The sequence below is a fragment of the Cornus florida genome, unplaced genomic scaffold (genome assembly GCF_030987335.1).
Source record: "Cornus florida cultivar Cherokee Brave unplaced genomic scaffold, ASM3098733v1 CherokeeBrave_3.0.0_Hap2_Chr07, whole genome shotgun sequence".
Classification (NCBI taxonomy): domain Eukaryota; kingdom Viridiplantae; phylum Streptophyta; class Magnoliopsida; order Cornales; family Cornaceae; genus Cornus; species Cornus florida.
This window is the reverse complement of record NW_026775577.1, coordinates 30,718,664-30,740,145: the sequence shown is the minus strand read 5'-3', so window position 1 is coordinate 30,740,145 and position 21,482 is coordinate 30,718,664. Positions and strand designations below refer to the sequence as shown.

The following is a 21,482-nucleotide window of genomic DNA, read 5'->3' as shown; positions in this document are numbered from 1 at the left end:
TAAGTGTTCACTATTCAGTGATAAGTGACGTCTTTTTCACTTAAATTTTCACTCGTTTTAATTGGAGCTTACTTTTTTTAAATGATATCATAATTAAGATATCAAATGCACTAATTTATTCAGAGAGTTTAGTTATCAAACAAAGTCACAAGAAAGCTCGCAGGAGGATAAAAGTGGATAACAGTATCGCAGTACGTGGCATAGAGAGCTCGAACATAAATCAAAAATGAAAAACTATTCAACAACTCTTTCAATGCGAATATATGAAAATGAGAAGCAAGCAAAGGTAAAATAAGTTTTTGATAATTTACATTAAGGAATATCACAAGCACTTGATACAAACTACAGATATGCATATTGGTTCTCTAACTTAATACATTTCAGCACTTTAGACATCACAAAGGATACAAGAAACAAGATAAACACGTTGCACAGCTCTGTAGATAATATTAAACCCTGTACTTAATGTTATAGCAGTTACAAATAAAAAACGTTGACCAAGGGTTGCTAGAAGTCTATAACAGCTTACCATTAGTGCTCCAAATTCTAGCTTGCCCATCATAAGAACCTGTTGCAAGTAGAGTTCCTTCCCCCTGCACATAGCAGGCAACAATAATTAACGATTCTGAAAAGAAAAATATCAAACAGAAATCAGAGGAAGTTAGGAACCATCAACTTCATCGTCATCTTATCATCATCAGCGCCACCAAACATACGCCAATATCACTGTACCAGATCATAACCACTAACTCTGCTGCCGCCACCACCAACCTTCCTTTACTAATAACAACAATCCAGCACCACCATTCCCCATTCACATTCACCAGACCCACAAAATTGTCATCCCCATTATAACTCCAGCAGAAGTCCAATTAGGTTTGGAACAACCCCCATATGGCAAACTTGGTATATTTGGTTGATTTCTGAAGGAAACATAAATCTGTTCTGATTTAGCAATTACAATGACCAACAAAGGAGTTCGGCCCACCCCTCTATCCCCTCACTTTTAATGGGCTCCAGATGGCCTTGGAATTGAGCCCTACTGAATTTAAATTTGCAGCATTTGTTATTATCCCATTAGGCTTAATTACAGGGGTTTGTATAAATAATAAATAAAGTCATATTACATATATCATCATCATCATCATCCTTGCCTTAATCCCATATGAATATCCATGTAAGATATTACATATAATATAATTGTATAATATGTTATAATTGTTTTTTAATTAATAATAATCTTTTTACAAAAAAACAAATCAATCCAAACCAACCCAGTTCTGGTTTGAAAATGAGTGAACTACCATGTCAGACACATGACACAAAGATATGGGTATAGGATACGTGTCTCATATTTCTGGTTGGAAATGCACCTAATAAGCAAATCCAATAGTTGAAATATATTAAATGATTGTATATTAAAATATCTTATTATGCTCCTTTGTTTACATTATTACTTCAAAAGTAGTAAAGAACACTCTATGTGAGAGAAAAACATTATTTTACTCTAGAAGAATATTAAATAATATGAATATTTAGCATGTCCCCATGTCCTTGTATTTGGGTATGTGCAGCCAATTTGAAACTTAGATACAAACCTAAAACCAAAGCACATTGCTGAGTCCATGTAAAGTAGACACTTAAACTTACCCCCATTAGATTCCAACCGAACACTCGATGGCTAAAAGTTTCAACCTTAAAGTTGGAAGTCTGTCAGGAAGCACGATGAATACCACAAAAACACAAGGCCCGCGGGAACCGCAAGATTTGTTGTTCTGTAGTTTAGAAAGTCCTTTTCGTCTTACTTAACCAGTTATATTTCCTACAGCTGCTTTGGCAGCACAAGAGGAGAGGGACGAACTAATAGGGTTTCACTTTTTCAATATATACCCACAAATACAAACTACTAAACATCAAATTCGACAGAATCGAGAAATTTGACACCAGGTTCAGTAGGAGAATAACATGAAGAGAGATCAAGAAATGGCATGAATGCAAGCCAGAATATAGTAACAGCACTCACATTCCAATCAAGTGTTGTGACATCTTTGCTTTTCTCGTTTGTTTTACCCTTAACATGTTTCAGCACCGCCACATTTAAAGGACCATTTTGCAAACTAGATCTACTGGTGCCATCCGGAATCGTCCAAATCCGAGCTGTTGAATCTCCAGATCTAGATATGAGCAACATGAACAAATTTCAGGTTCAAGGACTAAAAAGAGACCTCTACAGGCTAGCCGGCAGTATGATATAAACATGCCATAGCAAACAGCTCTTAAATTACAGGATAATGACATCATATATACTTGCATATGGCATCAAAGAAACATGCATAATGTGATAATTCATACTTCGCCTAGCCAACGAAAAAAATTGATTTGCCAGGCTAAAGTCATCACCATTTTTCTACATTAATATTCAAAAAATGGAACAAATATAAGAACATAGAAATCATTAAAATTATGCGTACATAAACTACTATTAAACATAAAAATGCTTAGACAAAATATAAAAATCAATATATGCACATGGCGTAATGGATGTGGGGCTGTATTGGGCGTAATGTAAAGGAATCAGTTATCACGGTAGTGAAATCTTCTAGGCCCCGCAGGCCATCAGATGTGCTGACACGGACGAGTCCATAGGGACACAGAATAGACACTGCCAATTCCTTAGGGACTTGGCCGAGACTCATGCAATTCCAATTTTCACTAATGTCTCGGTGAATATCGGACTTGGTCTTGGATGAGTCCCTTCCTCAAACCATAGCTTCCTAGACTTTTCCAACCCTTTTCCATCCAACTAATCTTTTCCATTATGACAAACGCAACGAACCCAAGATAAAACCAAGAATCACGACAGAAAAGTAAACACACCAAGCAAAGAACACAGGGATTTAAACAGGGTTCGGCAACAACCTACGTCCACGGTTGGGATCTGGTGAAAGTTTTCACTATGTGTAAAACCGGAGATTATAAGTTTCAACCCCACTCTGTTTCTATACGAATTTCAGAATTTCTCTCTTACACAACTCCAAACCCTAAGCGCCCTTATATATCGGGCTATGAGTGACTAATTAGGGTCCACAGTCCATAAGCAAAAAACAGGTCAAAAGTTTTCCTCGTCGTCGGGTCGTAAGTGGGTCGTGACACGACCCGACACCAAATTCGGGCCACAACATCACATCTCCCATATTAACAATCCTCCCAGCTTGCTTTCCTCCCTCCTAATGCTTTCAACCCTATTTAGAGCTTCAGAAATCTCTTTTCTATCCAAACCGTTAAGATCATTCATCATATTAATATTCTTTAACCAATAATTTAGAAATTTTTGTTGTTCATATTCTCGAGTCTTGCTTAAACATTTCCCCTTGTGAGCAAAGAATAACTCGAAGATCCTGAAAAACCTACAACCTCTTATCAACCCTTAAAACACACTCCAAACCATTCTTCCTAATGTCAACATTCTGAAATCTGAAAGACCCCATCCTCCTTGGGCCCTCCACAATCCAACAACAATGGCATATGCTTTGAGACCTTCAGATCTTCGGCTACTAAGGCTAAGGTAAATATAAGAATCTCCATTCTCAATCTGCAGAGACCACTAATTTGTCAAGACTCAATTTTTCACCCATGTGTACCTATACCCTCTTGAAGGAAGATCCATCAAATTACAGAACTCAATAATTAGGATAATACTCAGAAACTACGTTCAAATGGAACCCATCCCAGTGGATCTTCTATCCAGATCATTTAGACCCTAAACAATTCAAGACAAAAAAGGTTTTTTTTTTTTTTTTTTTTTTTTTTTTGAGGTATTCATTGATGCTGCCCAAAGAGGGACGCGGCCCAGAACACCACAAAAGTTCTCACACCTATTTTAGACAAAACCTGTTCTAACACCTTTGCACTTTGTTGAAATATCTGTATTATTATTATTATTTTTTTTTTTATTAGTTGTTTTCAGTCTTTTATTAGGTGTTTTATGTAAAATCCCTATTATCATGGGATCACGTAGATAAGATCCCCATAATCATGGGATCACGTAGATTTTTTGGCATATTTCCTATTTTTCTTTTATTTGGGTTCCTTTCTTTGTACCATATTCTTGTATATAAATATGGCTCTTTGCTTTCTATTTGAGTACGCCAAAACCCAAAACAATTTCTTTTTGGTATCAGAGCATAGAACAAAAACCTTCACCTCCCCAACGCCGCCACCTCCTTTCTCCCTCTCTCCATTTTCCCTCACCTCCGGCACACCTCCATCTCTTCCCAGCCCTTGCGCCAAACCCATCGGGTAACCCTCTTTTTTGACTCTTTTTTTAGGAGAATTCCCTTAGTTTTTTTATGACCTAAGGGTCCTTCTGGTATTTTTCTTTTCTTTGTGGACTGCCGATGTTTGTTCAACAGCATATTAGGAGGAAAGCACCAATTTTTTCAGCCTTGTTTTTTTTATCTTTCCTCCTGCTTTGACGTGTGGACCGGCCTTATTTTGGTACAATGATTGATTCTAGTAGCCAAAAGGACACTTTATACTTGGTCCAGCATACTTTATCTTCCGCACATCATACTCCGGCACAGCGGGTTACTAGTGTGCTCTTGAATGGGCGCAACTTCGTATCTTGGTCCCATTCTCTTCAACTCTATATTAGAGGGAAAGGGAAAACCGGTAAGCTTTTGGGTCTAATCAAGGAACCGGAAAAGATGGATACTAAATATATTACATGGGACATGGACAGGTGCACCATTCTGGGTTGGATCTTCAACTCAATGGAGAAGCGTATCTATGATATGTTCATGTTTCACACTTCCATTTTTCGTCTGTGGCAAGCCCTTAACAAGATGTATGCTCATTCCCGCAATGACACTCGTGTGTTTGAACTCTATGAGGAGATTGCTCATGCATCTCAAGAGACACTCAAGCTGTCAGTATCAGAGTATTTTGGGTACCTCTAGTCAATGTTGTTAAAGGCGCGCCTAGGCTCGAGACTCAGGTTTAGCGCCTGTTGTCATTCCAGGCTCACTGATGTTTACTAGGCGAGCGCCTCGGTTGCGCCTCGTCCTGTTTGTGAGGTGCACCTAGACGTGCCTCACTGATATTTGTTTAAAAAAATACGATTATTCTATTTCTTAAGCCAAAAAAGGTACTTTTGGCAACTTAATAAACAAAAAAAGAAAGCTCAATCATACGATATAAGGAACTTTGAACATTTGTTCAAAAGAATAAAAAAATAAGAAAGCCCAAGAGTCAAAGTGTTAAACGAACAACGATAGAATGAGATTGTAAGACGAAGACGAAGCCCTAGTTGCAGAAATGAACAACGAAACCACGTCAGTTCTTTCTTTTCTTTTCTTTTTCTCTCTCTTCTCCTCTAGATCTCTCCTCTCTTCTTATCTTTGTTTACATCTCTCTCTTCGTCTAGTTCTCTCATCTCTCTGTCTTCTTTTTTTTGCTCTGTTTTTTCTTCTTTTTTTCTTGTTAACAATTTTTTTTTTTTTTTTGTTAACATATTTATTTCTTTTTGTGCTTTGTTTTGCCATTCAAAAATCACATTTTGTTTTGCCTTTCAAGAAAACAAATTTGTGCTCTCTTTTATGGTTATTGGATGCTTGTATAGTTGATGGATTTACTTTTTTTATATTTGATATTAATTTTTAAAATATTGATATGACTTATGAGATATGAATGTTATTATGGTGGCTTAAATTTTCAATTGTGCGCCTCACTTCACTTAGGCGCGCGCCTCGCCGTGCGCCTCGCGCCTAGGCTCCAAAGGACCTCTAGCGCCTTGGGCCTTTAATAACTATGCCTCCAGTCTAGGTAGGAAAAATTAGCACAATATGAACCTCTCTCCGATTTCTCTGAAGAAGCTGCAACTCTTTTGGTCAAGAGCTGGACCGCCAGCATACCTACCAGTTTTTGATAGGTTTACGATCTAAGTATGATACTCTTAGAACTCAAATCATAAACACCTTGCTTATGCCTGATTTATATGATGCCTTCGCTACTGTTGACCATGAGGAGCACAGACGTCAGATCTCTCCGCCAATAGCATTACCAAAGACTCCAGTTGATCAGATGGCTCTTACTGCTAATTCTAGACTTTCAGAGGGAAAGGTAATTTGTCAACATTGTGGAGCCACGGGTCATGTAAAGGATCGTTGCTTGAAGCTTCATCCCGACCTAAAGAAGAAATTCTCTCTCAATCGTTCTCCTGGCCGTGGCTGCACTGCCGCAGGGAACACTACTCCATAGATTGTTGTCCCTCCTACTTTAACTCCTCCCAGACCATCTTTTCAAGACTTCAATCAGTTACAATCCCAGATTGGTCAGCTTCAAGAGCAGTTCGGAGATTTATCTACCAAGGCTGACTCTTCTATTCCCACGGCTACTATAGCTACAGGCACTCCTGTTTTTCATGTTAAAGCGGGAAAACCTACTTGGGTTCTAGATTCCGGAGCCAATGATCACATGACTAGTGAGTTGTCATTATTTTTTACTCCCGTTACCTCTGTCATTCGTAGTAAATGATATGTTCATCTATCTCCTAATATTATTTTGACATATGTTCTTCGTGTTCCTAAATTTGCATTTAATCTTCTATCTGTTAGCAAACTTGCCAAATCACTAAACTGTGCAATGATTTTCTTTCCTCATAACTGTGTTTTACAGGACCTATGTTCGAAGAGGATTTTTGGCAAGGGATACGAGCACGATGGCCTATGCTACTTTAGGGATCCTCCACTGGTCGATGTATCATTTTTCTTGTCTATGTTGATGATATCATCATTACTGGCAATGACATCCCTGGTATTGCTCAACTAAAGCTTCAATTGGCTAAAGCTTTTTATGTGAAAGACCTTGGGCAGCTCAGATATTTCTTAAAAATTGAGGTTGCTAAATCTAAGCAGGGTATCTCTTTATCGCAAAGGAACTATGTCTTGGATCTTCTTCGAGACACGGGTATGCATGGGTGTAAACCTGCTTCCACTCCTATGGATCCCAATATGAAGATCTCGGCTGAGTCTGGAGATCTCCTTTCTGATCCCTTACAGCATCAGTGCTTGGTAGGAAGATTAATTTATCTTACCAACACCCGTCCTGGTTTGGCTTTTGCGGTTAGTGTTGTGAGTCAATTTATGCATGCTCCTCATACAGCTCATATGGATGCGGTATATCATATTCTTCGATATCTTAAGTCTTGTCATGGACTTGGATTATTCTATTCTTCTAGCAGGCATGTTGGGCTTCCAAGACTGACTGGCGTTCCACATCTGGCTTCTGTACTTTCTATGGAGATCATCTTATATCCTGGAAAAGTAAGAAGCAACCTACAATTTCGAGATCTTCAACAGAGGCCGAGTATCGTGCCATGGCCTAGGGTACTTATGAGATTCTCTGGCTTCGATCTTTCTTGGAGGAGCTAGTTCTAAGTGAAAAACAGTCCTTAGACTTGTTTTGTGATAATAAGCCAGCCATCATGCTTGCTTCAGATTCTGTTCTTCATGAGAGGACTAAACATGTAGAAGTGGACATTCATTTTATCAGAGAGAAGGTTCGTTCGGGAATTATCAAGTCGTGCCTTGTTCGGTCCTCTAATCAATCGGCAGATGTGTTCACCAAATCCGTTGGTTCATCTTTGCTTCATTCCTCGATTACCAAGTTGGGCTTGATTGATATCTTCAATCTAACTTGAGGGGGAGTGTTGAAATATCTGTATTATTATTATTTTTATTAGTTGTTGTCAGCCTTTTATTAGGTGTTTTATGTAAGATCCCTATTATCATGGGATCACGTAGATTTTGGCATATAAGCTGTTTTTCTTTGATTTGGTTTCTTTTTTTGGTACCCTATTCTTGTATATAGATATAGCTCTTGGCTCTCGGTTTGAGTAAGCCAAAACCCAAAACAACTTCTTTTCGCTCTTTGGCTTCTTCCTTACTTCTATTAACACTTTTTAAGAACTCTCCCGATAGCATAACCATAGCTAACAACAAACAATGCCCTGGAATCATCCTAATAGACGATCCTCATGATCTCGGGCCAACACAAATTAGTCAATGGTTACACCTGTAGTGCTTTCCATCAAGGATTCCCTTTCATCAAATTCTGTAGATACCGCTGTATCATCAGGAGTTCTAGCAGCATCCTTTCCCAAGCTCCACATTTGCTGATCCATAACCCATATTCTCCACCCCTTTGGATATGCCATTGAAGTTGAGTCCTAGGACCCCAGCTCCCTCTTAGCAGTTAGCGCAGAGGGAGCAAGACTGATCTGGTAATCTGGTTGCTAGAGCTGTGCCTGCAAGTTCAGCTCCTCTCTCTCTTCATTACCTAATTTCTGCTCTGCTCCTTCCCGCACCCTCCATTGTGGTTCAGAGTGACCTCACAGCATTGACCAAATCAGTAATTAAGGCTAGTGCCCAACACTGCTGGGTTATTTCACTTCATTAGTTCCAGACTGACTGAGCTTATCCAAGCAAGGGTCATCGAACCCTGTCTCTTGGTCATTATACTCAACCCCATCAGTCCTGCTTGGGCGATGACCCACATTTATACCATAACTTCTTCGCCCTAAATAGTTTCACCCAGGTCTATAAAACTCCAATCGTGGGTTAATATGTTCCCTTGGTGCCTGAAGGGACACCTAACATTTTTGACCTATGTAACCTTCTGTGCCTACACAGAAAGTCCGGGCACCAGTTAAATGGACCCAACTGTTAACCTCAAGTATATAGTTTTGTTCTTCGAAGAGCTGCAGTTATAGTCCCCAAGTGTAAACCACTAATACTTAATAAAAGCTGCAATAAGAAAACAGTTCTGAACAAGTGGGAACAAAAGCAGAAAGGAGCAGATTTAAAATTATGATTAAGAGATGCAGATCTGCATAGAAACATATCTTTAGAAACAAGAACCCACCCAGAAGCAAGAAGTGAACCTGTTGGACTCCATGCGCAAGCACAAACCTACAAAGAACAACGAAAAATGGCATGTTACAGCAGATGTACTAGGAAAAAAAACGAACTTGTGAATACACAAAGAGTGGACATGATCGAACCTCAGAAGTATGTCCTCTCAAAACTATCACATCAGAACTAGGAATTTCACAAGCCTGAGACGTCAAGGTAGTAGAAATATCCATTGGTTCAGGTCCTATCCAAGAAACCCATAGGACTATTACAACTTCCATTCACAAGATAAATGTAAATTGACTCTAAGAGCAATTGAGATGAATGAAAATAACTAAGCACATTCATGAAGCATTTATACAAATTATGAATATAAACATGAGAATAACTAAGCACAAAGCATCAGCTTTCCACTTCCAATAATGCCCAAATCAACCAAAAAATTGGTTGATTTTCATGTGAGAGGGAAGAGTTCATGCATATCACGATTCGCCCACATCGTGTAGATATTGTCCACTCAACATGATCTCCTCTCGGTGCTCATGGTTCCTATATAATTTTATTTTTCATCATTTAAAAATACATGAAAATATTTTATATATATATATATAAATCTGGTAGGGCCAAAATTCGGCCTAGTTTTTGGGCTTGGCAAGTGGGGTCCACTGGGCCCCAAACCACGGCCCAAAAAAGCACCCTAGCCCATCGCACGTGCCCCCACACGCCAACCCTGCGCATAGGTGTTGCGATCAGCAGGGTCATCTTCTCCTTCCCTCGAACAAACCCAGTAACAAGGCTCAGCTTCCCTCTTTCGCAACATGTTGTTCCAATCCGTAACGCGGCCACTCAACAGACCCAATCCACTTAGATTTTACATAAATCATACCACCGTGAACTAAGCTATCTATACATATCGCAATCATTCAAATATGTGACCACTCTAGCCATTCCCACACAAGAACAGTTCAAGGGTGTACTATATATTAAACCATCTTTCCTTTCAAATCAACTATTATAACCACAAATTCATGCCATTACACACAATACAACTCCTTCCCAATCATCATTATCATGTAAACAACAAACAATTCATTATTTATAAGTAATCAAACCACAATCCTTATCTACTACTTCTGATTTCACTCATGTTCATTTATAAGACATATATACATATATATATATATGTATTTATACACAGGTACTGCGGTTACTGATTACTACATGGATTTCGAAACAAAAAATTAACTATTCTCATGTATCCATTCATAACCTCATGCCAATTTGCACCTGAGTCTACCTTTCAATAAAAATAATCGGTTTATTCCTCACCTCCGCTTCGAAGGTAGGTTTACATAAAGAATTTCTCAATCTCAATGGGAAAGCTCAAATTCAAACCAATTAAGAAGTGGTGAAGACCAAGACCAATTATAAAGTCACAAAATTATGTAAATAAATTATTTGTTCACTCAAATTACTCAGATTCTAAATGGTACTACACCATAGTAATTATTGAAGATAAGATAGAATACTACTTACCAACACTAGATCACAATTTCCTTGTTAGGCTCGTCTCCTCCTACTCCAATTCTTCTTTCCTCCTTCAACCTCTTTCTTTGCCTACAATTGTAGAGAATAGGGTAAAACCCTAGTTACAATTGTTTTCCACTCTTAGTCATTTATCTTATCCACTTGTTTAGTTACTCATTTAGTATGCTTTTAGAGTACTATATCCTGACAAGAAGTAGTAGACTAATCCCAAATATCAACACAATAAATTACCATACCACCCTTTACAAAGAATCTCATTTACTTAATTAAATTTAGAGTCATAATATTCAACCCTCCTTAAAATAAATTTTGTCCTAGAAATTTGCGTACTTGGTTCAAACAAACGCAAATATTTCTCCCTCATCTAAGTCTTGATTTTTCAAGAGGCTTCGTCCTCCCTATGGTTGCTCCACAATACCTTCATTAGGGCTATTTCCTTGCGTCGCAGTTGTTTCACCATCCTACAAGAATGCGTTCAGACACCTCAATATACAACACATCCGGATGTAGCTCCACCATGTCCTTATTGATCACCTATAAATCAACTCTCAGACACTTCCTCAAAGTGTCTCAACATAGACACGTGAAATACATCGCAAACTACCGACAAGCTAGGGAGTAGAGCCAATCTGTAAGCCACACTCCCCCTATCCTCTCCAACCCAATAATGAGATTCTTTGTAAAAAGTGATACGGTAATATTATTATATTAATATTTGGGATTAGTATACTATTCCTTGTTGGGATAAACTAAAAGCGTACTAAACGAATAAACAAACAAGTGTGAATAGTATAAAAATGAAGAACAATTCTAACTAGGGTTTTACCCTATTCTGTACAATTGTAGGCAAAGAATGAAGTTAAAGAAAGAATAGTTAGAGAAGGAGGAGACCAACCTAATAAGGTCCATCTTATCTTCAACAATTACTATGGTCAAGTACCATTTAGAACCTAAGCAATTTGAGTAAACAAATAATTTATTTACAAATTATAATTGGATTTTGTCTTCAGTACTTTACAAATTGACATGAGGTTAGTGGTATGGATGGATACATGAGAATAATTAACTTTTTAGTTTTGAAATCCATGCAGTAATTAGTAACCACAATACCTGTACATATATATATTAATATATATACATATGGTATGGGTGGCAATTTCAATGTGGATCGGTCTCCGTTTGAGAGGTTTAGGGGAGGGAGGTGGACATCGAATATAGAGCAATTCTCTGTGGCAGGCACCCTACCATGTCTCGATTTGATAGATTCTTCATCTCTGATGATTGAGAGGAGAAGTTTCCGGATGTGATTCAGGTGGAGTTGGCTAGAATCACTTCAGATCACATTTCATTAGTGTTGGATTGTGGGAGGCTTGCGGAGGGAGAGTTCTTCTTTCAGGTTCAAGAATATGTGGTTTCAAGCTTAGGCTTTAAGGAGAGAGTGCGGGCCTGGTGGGAGGGGTATAGAGTGAGTGGCACTCCAAGCTTTATCTGGCTAACAAACTTATGTTGCTAAAGGGAGATATCAAGAGGTGGAACAAAGAGGTGATTAGGAACTTGAAATGGAAAAAGAAGAGGGCCTTGTCAGATATTGCCCAGATTGACTGGTGAGAGGGATTGGGGGGCCTAGAGGATTCGAAGAGGCATAGGAGGGAGCAGCATCAGGAGCAGATTGCAGAGATTCCTATTTCGGAGAAGATCTTATGGCATCAGATATCTCAGGATTTGTGGCTCAAGGAGGGAGACAAGAAAACGAGGTTCTTCATAGGACAACTAATGCTCATCGAATGGGAAATCATATTGGGAGGATACGCTTTGATGGAGTGAAGCTTTGTAGGGAGGAGGATGTGTGTAGCTGTGTGACCTCATTCTATCAGAGCTTGTTTTCAAAGAGTTATAGTTGGAGACCTTTGTTGGGAGGGTGGGATTTTGACTCGATTTCAAAGGCAGATAGTGGTGCTTTAGAGCGAGCGTTTAGCGAAGAGGAAGTGCTCACAACACTGAAAAGTTGCGATGGTGACAGCTCCGAGACCGGATGGATTTTCTTTGCACTTGCTTCTTCATCATTGGGAGAGGGTTAAGGGAGAAGAGGACACATTTCATTCTTTTCATTCTCAAGGCCGGTTTGAAAAAAAGTTTAAATGCTCGCTTATTGCCCTTATCCCTAAGAACGGGGGGAACTTCAGATGTTGGGGACTTTAGACCTATTAGTTTGGTGGGTTGTATTTACAAACTAATAGCCAAGGTTCTAGCCTTGAGATGGAGGAGTGTCATGGATGTGATTATCTCAGAATCCAAGAATGCCTTTGTGGGGGGGTCGACAGATTTTGGATTTGGCTCTTATTGTCGGTGAGTGTGTGGATGCCAGCTTGAGGAGTGAGATTCCAAGGGCCCTGTGCAAGCTTGATATCGAGAAGGCCTATGACCATGTGAGCTAGAGTTTCTTGCTTTACATGTTGGAAAGGATGGGGTTTAAGGAGACTTGGAGGAGATGGATTTAGTTTTAGATTTCCTCAGCAAGGGTCTCAGTTCTAGTGAACGGTGATGTGACTGGTTTCTTCAGGAGTTCGCATGGCTTGAGATAGGGAGACCCGCTTTCCCTTTTTGTTCATCATTGTGATGGAGGCTCTCCGCAGGTTGATGAGGAGGGCAGTCAATTTGGGATTTATTAGAGGCTTTAGGGTGGGTAGAGACCCATCCAATCAGTTGGAGATCTCCCACTTATTATTTGTTGACGATACCTTAATGCTTTGTGATGCGGATGAGTCTCAAATAAGGCATTTGTGTTGTGTCCTGGTATGCTTTTAGGTTGTCTCAAGCATGAAAGTCAATGTCGGGAAAAGTGTGTTGGTTCCGATGCGAGAAGTTGCGGATATCTCCATTTTGGCAGATTCTCTGGGATGTGGTGTTGGTCACTTCCCCAATTCATGCTTAGGACTGCCTCTAGGGACATCATCGAGGATTGTAGGTGGTTGGGAATCTATTGGTTGAGAGGGTTGAGAAGAGGTTGGTGGGGTGGAAGCAACAATATCTTTCGAAGGGTGGGAAGATTAGCCTCTTGAAGAGTACGTTATTGAGCCTTCCTACCTATTTTCCCTCCATTTTGCAGATTCCTTCCTTTGTGGCCACGAGGATAGAGAGGCTATAGCAGAACTTTCTTTGGGGTGGTTTGGGGAAGGAGTTCACTACGAACTTGTCCGTTGGGAGCACTTTTGCAGGCCGATTCACTTAGGCAATTTTGGATTAATAAGGCTCTTTTGGGTAAATTGTTGGGATTTGTATACGCTGTCATAGCAAATTCTTATTTGGATTGTATAGACATTGTTCCTTATCTGAAATGACATTTATGTATTATACAATTAGTGAATACTAATGTATTATGTTTTCGATTCATAGTGGAATTGAATATTTCCACTTGGTTGCAATAGATATTTATATATATATATATATATATATATATATATATATGATGGCGATCAATACAAGAATATAAATAGCGATCATATATAGTTTGTAGTCAGTAATTAAGGATGTACTCTTAATTAACTAAGACTTGAACCGGAACCGCGATAGGTTGAGGTATAGTGCGAGAGCCGTCGTATGCAATTGCTCCCTATCATCGTCATGGCATTTGACTCTCAAGCATGAGAGAGATATAGACTCTTTTATTAATTAGTAATTACTTTGATTTGTTTGGCGGAACCTTCAACACTTTGGGTAATTATGTTATTAATAGTTAGATGGTTATATTCTCAATATTTGCATAGTTGCTAGTTGTATTTATTTTGTATTGATTATGGTTGATCACAAAGTAAATTCGAAAGCCTTCGTGTGTTTTAAACAAAAATGTTTTTTTATGTATTTATTTACTAAATTATGATTTTTATCAAACAAATGTGATATTGTGATTAAGCGGGGAAATAATCAAGGAACCAAAATAAATATATTAATTGTGCGATCGGATTTACGGCTACAATTATCCAATAGTTAATTATGTATAGAGGGGTCAAAGTGCAACATTGATTTAGTGGTTATTTACTATTTGATTGGTCAATTAATTTCTTTTAGTGGAGTAGAAATTAATTTATGAATTAATTAAATTAGGTTCATAGTATAATGGACTGTGTCAACAATTATTTATTCATTTGAGCCAAGAGAATAGTAAACCCAAAAGATTCTCACCTATAGCCCAACTTGATATTGGAGGCCCATTAGATTGGAGACAATACTGTAATTGTAGAGATTGAGAATTAGTTTTGACACACCGTGTGACTATAAATACATATATGATGTGTATTGTTAGTAAGCTTTTGGGCATCATTAGTGTGTGAAGATAAATATTTCTCTCTCTAAAATTTTAGGGTTTGTGTTCTCATCTAATGGAGGCTCCCACAAGCTATACGTCCAAGGTCTTCATGGAGGTTATATAGGTGATTCCTAAAGGCATGACTATCATGGTGATGGTGGTGACCTAATAAGGAAGAAGGAGCTAAAGTGATCAACATAAGAAAGATCATTCCCTTTGGCTCCGTTTGGTTAGATGGAAATAAGCAAGAAAAGAAAAGAAATGGAAAATGAAAGAAAAGTGAAGTGAATGGAAAAAAAATTATTTTCTAATATGCATTTGATTAAAATGAAAATTTATTCAAGAAAATTGTAGAAAAATATTAATTTGTTATTTTGGATAGCATGAAAGTGAAAAAAAAAATTTGATTGAAGATACCAAATTTACCCTTATAATTTTAAATACTAATAAATAAATGAATTTGTATTTGTTGATGTATATTTTTAGCAAGGAAATAGTAAAATAATGGATTATTAAATTTAATAATATAATTATTTATAATTTATTTATATTTAAAATAAGACTTCATAACTAATTATTAGTGTATGAGAAACGAAAATTAAAAAAAAACACGGAGATGTATTGATGGCAATACTAATTTTTTTTCAGAGAGATTTGATTGTATTTTGTTGTTGCGAGTTATACATGAACTTGTGGAAAAACAAAGAAAGATGAAGAAAAAAAAAAGAAAAAAAAACAAAGAAAAGTTGTTTTGCAGAGAACTTGCCTCTTAGAAATCCAGTACAACAATAAAGGAAGAAATTGTTTTTCACGATTAAGTTAATGGGTAAAATAAGAATGTCAAATAAAAAGGCAAACATTTCACGCGAAAAAAATATTTCCCTGTGTTTTGTGCATGAAAAGTTTTGAGAGAAAATAGACAAGTATGGAAACAAACTTTTCCATTAGTTTTCTCTTTCTATCTATCCAAACTCTAAAAAAAATTACAAATTTTATGTTTCCTTTCTTTTCTAGCTGTTTCCACCTAACCAAACAAAGCCTTTGTGAATGGTTTTGAAGCTTATTCAAACTTCTAAGTAAGTTTACTAAGGGCACTAACAGGAATAATTCCTGATTTTTACTGCCAATTCCTAAAATAGGAATCAAAAGTAAAAATCATGTTTAATAAAATACTTTTACTTTTTTGTTTTAAGAAAGTACTTTCTAGTTTTGTGAAGGGAAGAGAAAGTAAAAAATCCTCACTTTCTCTATTTTCTACACTGTTCACTGAAATCACTTTCTCTACTGTAGCATCACTTATCAAAAAAAAAAAAAAAAAAGAAAAGAAAAGAAAGAAAAAAAGACTCCATAACCCATCTCGTCGCAACCCATCCAAATCCCTCTTCTGCGCTCCTCATCCTCGAGCCCTAGCCGACTGCAACCACTGCCACAACCATCAATTTCCACCCATCCTCCTCCTATCTCTCTCTACCTCATCACCCACCACTCTTTTCTCTCTGTTTAAAATCAACCAAAGCCTGTTCTTCATTGGTTTAATTTATGAAGATGGTGATTTTAAGCTCCGATGACCACGGTTTTACAAATTCCGGCGACGAAGGATTCACAATTCCGATGACAACAACCAACAATTTTGAGGACGGAGATGTTGTGACTATGTAATTCCGGTGGTGGGTTTGGTTTTTGTTCCTTGGATTGGGACTTGGGTTCGCTGTGATTAGGTTGCAGTGGCGGCTAGGGTGTCGATGGTTTGAGTTTTGCAATAGGCAGTGATGGGTGGTGGCGATGGAGGCTTTGGGTGGAGGTGGTGATGTTTGCACTTGGCGGTTGGTAACGACAGCTCTCTGGTCGCCGATCGCATTGATCCTTTCTGAACTTTCACTTTTGGGTACTGCTTGTGAAAACCTTGTAAGATGACTGTGGTTCAAGGAGCTAACCAAATTTCCCCAAGAATCTGAAAAAGAGGTTAATGACGAGAAAGTAGCGCCCAACGTCCATTCTTTTCTGGTTTGTCTCTATGGATCCAATCTCTGCTCCCTGCTACTGATTTTTTTAAAATTTTTTTTTTTTTTTAGGGTTGCAGTGTCTGTGTTTTGTTGGTTGTGATTTGTTTGGTGCAACTTGGTTTAGGTGGATGGTAATGGAGGTTTTGTGTGGTGGTGGGCAGGGGTCAGCGAATTTGATAGTGAATTGGGTTCAATTAGTCACAAAAATATGAGAGAGAAGGATTGAAAAAAAATTGTACACACAAAATCAAAATTATAATTATTGAACTTGCTTTCTAATTTCTTGTTTTGAAAATATTGAAAGCATGAAAAATTAATGAACATGATTCTACTTCATATTTCAACTTTAGAAATGAAAATCATAATTTTACTTTCGAAGAAAGTAAAAGTAAGAAAGTGAAAGCGTAGTAAACAGGCCCTAAATCTAATAAATGTATCATCATCTTCTTCTTGCATTAAAGTAGCTCCTAGAGATGGATCAAGATAAAAGCCCTCTTCCAATTTTTGAAAATATCCATTTCCCTAACATAAGTGACTTTTGAGATTCGGTGTGGAGAGGGAGAGACTCTGGAGGAGAGGGGCGGGTGGTGCTCTCTTGAGGTGAGGATTCTATGTGGGCTGGGTCTTGGAAATTCATTAGGAATGTGTGGGATGAATTTTCTAAAGACATCATATTCAAGGTCCGAGGAGGCACATTTATCTGTTTTTGGGAGGACAGTTGGTGTGGGGATTGTGCGTTGGCGTGTATTTTTCCTAGGTTCTCCATGATTGCTACCGAGTACTTCAATAGAATGCCTTCCATAAATAAGTGAGAACACCTTCAATTTATTCATGGTTCATTCAAGCGCCCTCAGTGATTTGGATTAGCTTGGCGGTGGAGCAGTCCAACACCCAAGGAAGGAGCTAGTTAAGGCTCAGGTGGGGCACATCCCCCCACCCCCAAAACTTTAAAAAAATTGCATTTTTGTATGCATAATTCTTTAAAATTAGATTTTTGAATGTATAATTCTTTAAAATTTTAAAATCCCCCCCCCCCCCCCCTTCAACTTTAAAAAATTTCATTTTTGTATGTATAATTCTTTAAAATTTTAAAATTGCACTGCCTCAAAAAAAAAAAGTTATTGCATTGTGCCCCCTGAACATAATTTATGGCTCGGTCCCTGCCAACACCACCTGGTGGAGCATATGCCCAGTGTTGTTTATTTTCTTTGTAGAATTTTCTCCCCAATCTCCCACCCGTTTAAAACTTCTGATAAATTATATTCAAATCCAAAAAAGATTTAAACTCGATATCAAAAAAATATTAACCAGAATTAATTAAATTCTAATGCTTAACAAATAATTTTGGGTCCTAATCTAATCTATCCCCTTGAATAAAATTTTGCACACAAAATTCATTATGTGCCTTAAGAGGTCAGGAGCTCAAGTTACATACATAAAATCTAGCCTCTAATTAACACGTAACACCTTTCACGTCATGACGCTGCCATGGCAACTTAACAAATGTAAATGTTTTGTTTTCCGCAACTTGTTCTTAGTGTCCAAATCCGTTATAGGCTTCTCCGCATCAGCAATATCCTTTTAAATTTATTTGCTATGTCATTGTATCATTGCATAGGCTCCATTTGTACTTCATAAGCATCAACAGGTGCAATATGCCATGCACTCCCCAGAACTGAACTGGTGATACCAATCTACATGTCACCACTCAGAACCTAATCATAATACAACTTCATGATTCCAAGAAGCATATAATTTTATTTTATTTTTATCAATGCTTCCATGATGAATATAAATAAGAGAATGATGAGCCTTAATTAACACATCTTCCATTAACTGTGATACTTCCAGTCTACCAAGGAATCACAATCCACCATCTAAATATACTGAACCACCTTCTTACTCATCATCAGTGTTATCCCTAATAATTTATAATTCTAGGTTTTTTTCACTGAGACTTGATTGCCTTGTGAAAAAAGTGGGTTATACCACCAAATTATATGTTCCTCCTCATGAATCATGCTCATTTTAGTTGTTTTAAGTTTCTTCCACTTCCAAACTATGAGGCTAACAGGCATGTTTCATTGCCCAAAGTTATTTCAGGACTAGTTAACCTCAAGCACAGGACAGAACAAACAAAAACAAAAGGAACTTAAAAGATCTGATGCAGTATCACAGTTCCAAACAGACCTAGTCTACATGTAAAACCAGATGCACAATCAACGATAAGTAAGCCAAAAGGTTGAGGGATATGATTAGCTTCAGAAAAGAGCAGTCAGTCCAAATTTTGAGCATTAAATATAAGTTCTCTAAATAAATGATGATCCTCTAAATGAGATGATGATAAAGCCATCATTCAAAGTATAATAAGTCTTGATTCATTAATTAACTCCAACCAACAGCTCTTTTTTTTCCCATAGGTAAGATGCACACCCACTATTGCCGAAATGGGACTTGAATCCAAAACCTCTCGTGTGGGAGGATGAGGAGATATTAATTTGGCTACGTGGTCCACCAAAAGCCTTAGTTCTCAAATCCATCATCATCATCCTTGCCTTTATCCCATACAAACGGGGTCGGCCACATGCCCACATGTATTCTCTTTTTCCACTCGTTTCCACCATAAGCCATATTTTTTACTAAATTTAGTTCTCAATTATGATAACTAAATTACTGTTTCTGAATTCCAGCAGTATGCCCCACTAATTTTAACCTAAAACATAAGGATTAGCACAAATTGCGCAATAATTTAGAAAAAACAATGATAATCAAAAATGTTAAGCCTGAAGTTTCCCAAGTCCTAAGACAATACTGGCAGGACAGGGACATAACAAAAAGAGAAATAAATAAACATGAAGCATTCATAAAAAATAAAAAAAGCATGCACAAAAGTCTTTTTCTTTTTTCTTTTTCTTTTTTTGCTTTTTTTTTTGTAAATGTAAAACACACACCAAAACTATTGTCTAGGTTGTTCTAGAAAGCAAAGCACAAAAGAAAATTCGAGGAGATTTACCTCCAAAGGTTCCATTTTCTTCACGTTTGACAATAACCTTATCTTCTTGATCCGTAACCATTTCTCTTTTAGAGTGATCCTCATGCTGCTTTTCTCTCTCCTTTTCCTTCTCCTTTTCTCTCTCCTTTTCCTTTTCTATCCTCTCTCTGTCCTTTTCACGTTCCTTCTCCCTATCTTGTTTTTCCCTCTCTCTTGCTCGCCCACGTTCTCCTTCATGTTCCCTTTCTGACTCTTTATCTCTGCTCTTCTGTTGATTTTTCTTTTTCTCTTTTACCATTTGCTGCAGTTCATTGACATTCTTTGTAATGAGATCCAGAGGTTGTAGAAATGAGAAATCTTCATCCATATCTGTGTCACTCTGGCAAGCTTGAAACAAACATTGATCAACATAACTACAAGGTATGCAGACTAAAGAATATTTCAAGAAATATGAATCAAGTATGCAATAAAATTAGACATGCAAGCATTACTCAAGTTGGCTTCCATCTCTAGGTATTGAAGTCCTTTCTGCACAAATGTGACAAGAGCCCCAGGAGGAACCAAATTTCCATCAATGGGGCATTTGTTAATACCCGCCTCATATCCCAATGCAAAAGCAGAATGTGTAAAACCTGCAAAAGTGTACGACAAGGAACAAATTTAAAAAGTCATATGTTGTTCTTTCTTTTTGCTTGATTTAAATGGAAGATGGAAACTATAGACCAGAAGGTTTCCATCCCCATAGGATCCTAAAACTATAAGTAAAATTAAATATTTAGCCTATCTAAAAATAAATTAGTTCAAAAGCAAACAGTGCTCACATCCAACAGAATACCTACTTGTCAATGAGAGATCAAGAACTACGACATTAGATATCTTAATCAACCCTATTAAGCAAGTCCTAGCAATCCATAATAACCAATCTAAGGGAAGTAATCAAAGTTGATCACACAACACACTATTGGAAACTAACAATCCTGGTCATTTGGGAACCAGAGGGCCCCTTAAGAGACCATTACCAACAGAAACACCTATAACCTTGAGAGGCAAAACAAACAAAGCGCAAAATAACAGTGTCCCCTCACTAAAATGCTCCCGGAATAGGGTCATGGATCCATCAGCAAGCACAATATATTATCTGCAAAACATGGAGTAACCATGAGAGATGAGCTTCTAGATACAACAGTGAATCAATTTGTTTCTTTGGAAGCAAACCCACTTTCATGAATACTAACTATCTTTCTATCAGTATTGCACAAAACTCCAATTTTTATCGTCATTTTGGAGATCTCCTTAAATTTTCTAATAAAGGCAATACTATTTGACACAATCTCACCCAAATCAAGCCTACCTTTCTTTTTATGACCCAAAATATACTGGTTCCACCAAATAATCCCTCCTAATCCCCCTTTAGAATACCAACCACTTGCAAACCCATCAAAACCCTTAAAGGAAATCAGAGAACTGCTACAACACCACATTGAAAAAGCCCTAACCTCCAAAAAACTATACATATGCTTTCTTCAACCAACCCCTTGCAAACCCTAGGACGAATTTGCATGAACGAAGAACTTTAATTCAAGCTCCAAAACAATTCAAACAACAGCAAAAGCACCACGAGTGTCCACAGATCTAAAAGCTCTCACCACTTCAACACTGACAACTCCAACCAACAATATTAACAATTATTCAAAAAAAAAAAAAAAAAAAAGCTTAATTTTGCA

The 21,482-nt window shown here is 37.6% G+C and overlaps 1 protein-coding gene across 2 annotated transcripts in view; it reads right to left on the bottom strand.

Moving 5' to 3' along the window:
- The window catches only part of LOC132266943 (WD40 repeat-containing protein HOS15), a 29,536-nt gene that overhangs the window by 7,457 nt on the left and 597 nt on the right, over positions 1-21,482 (bottom strand). Inside the window, exons 2-7 of one of the 2 annotated variants that reach the window (XM_059767962.1) lie at positions 20,250-20,390; positions 19,780-20,145; positions 9,062-9,156; positions 8,923-8,969; positions 2,024-2,174; positions 530-593 (exon numbers count right to left, since the gene is read on the bottom strand). In XM_059767962.1, the coding sequence (XP_059623945.1) occupies positions 530-593; positions 2,024-2,174; positions 8,923-8,969; positions 9,062-9,156; positions 19,780-20,145; positions 20,250-20,390 (864 nt within the window). Of the gene's footprint in view, positions 1-529; positions 594-2,023; positions 2,175-8,922; positions 8,970-9,061; positions 9,157-19,779; positions 20,146-20,249; positions 20,391-21,482 lie in introns of those variants that run through there. The other variant, XM_059767963.1, reaches the window with a different exon arrangement.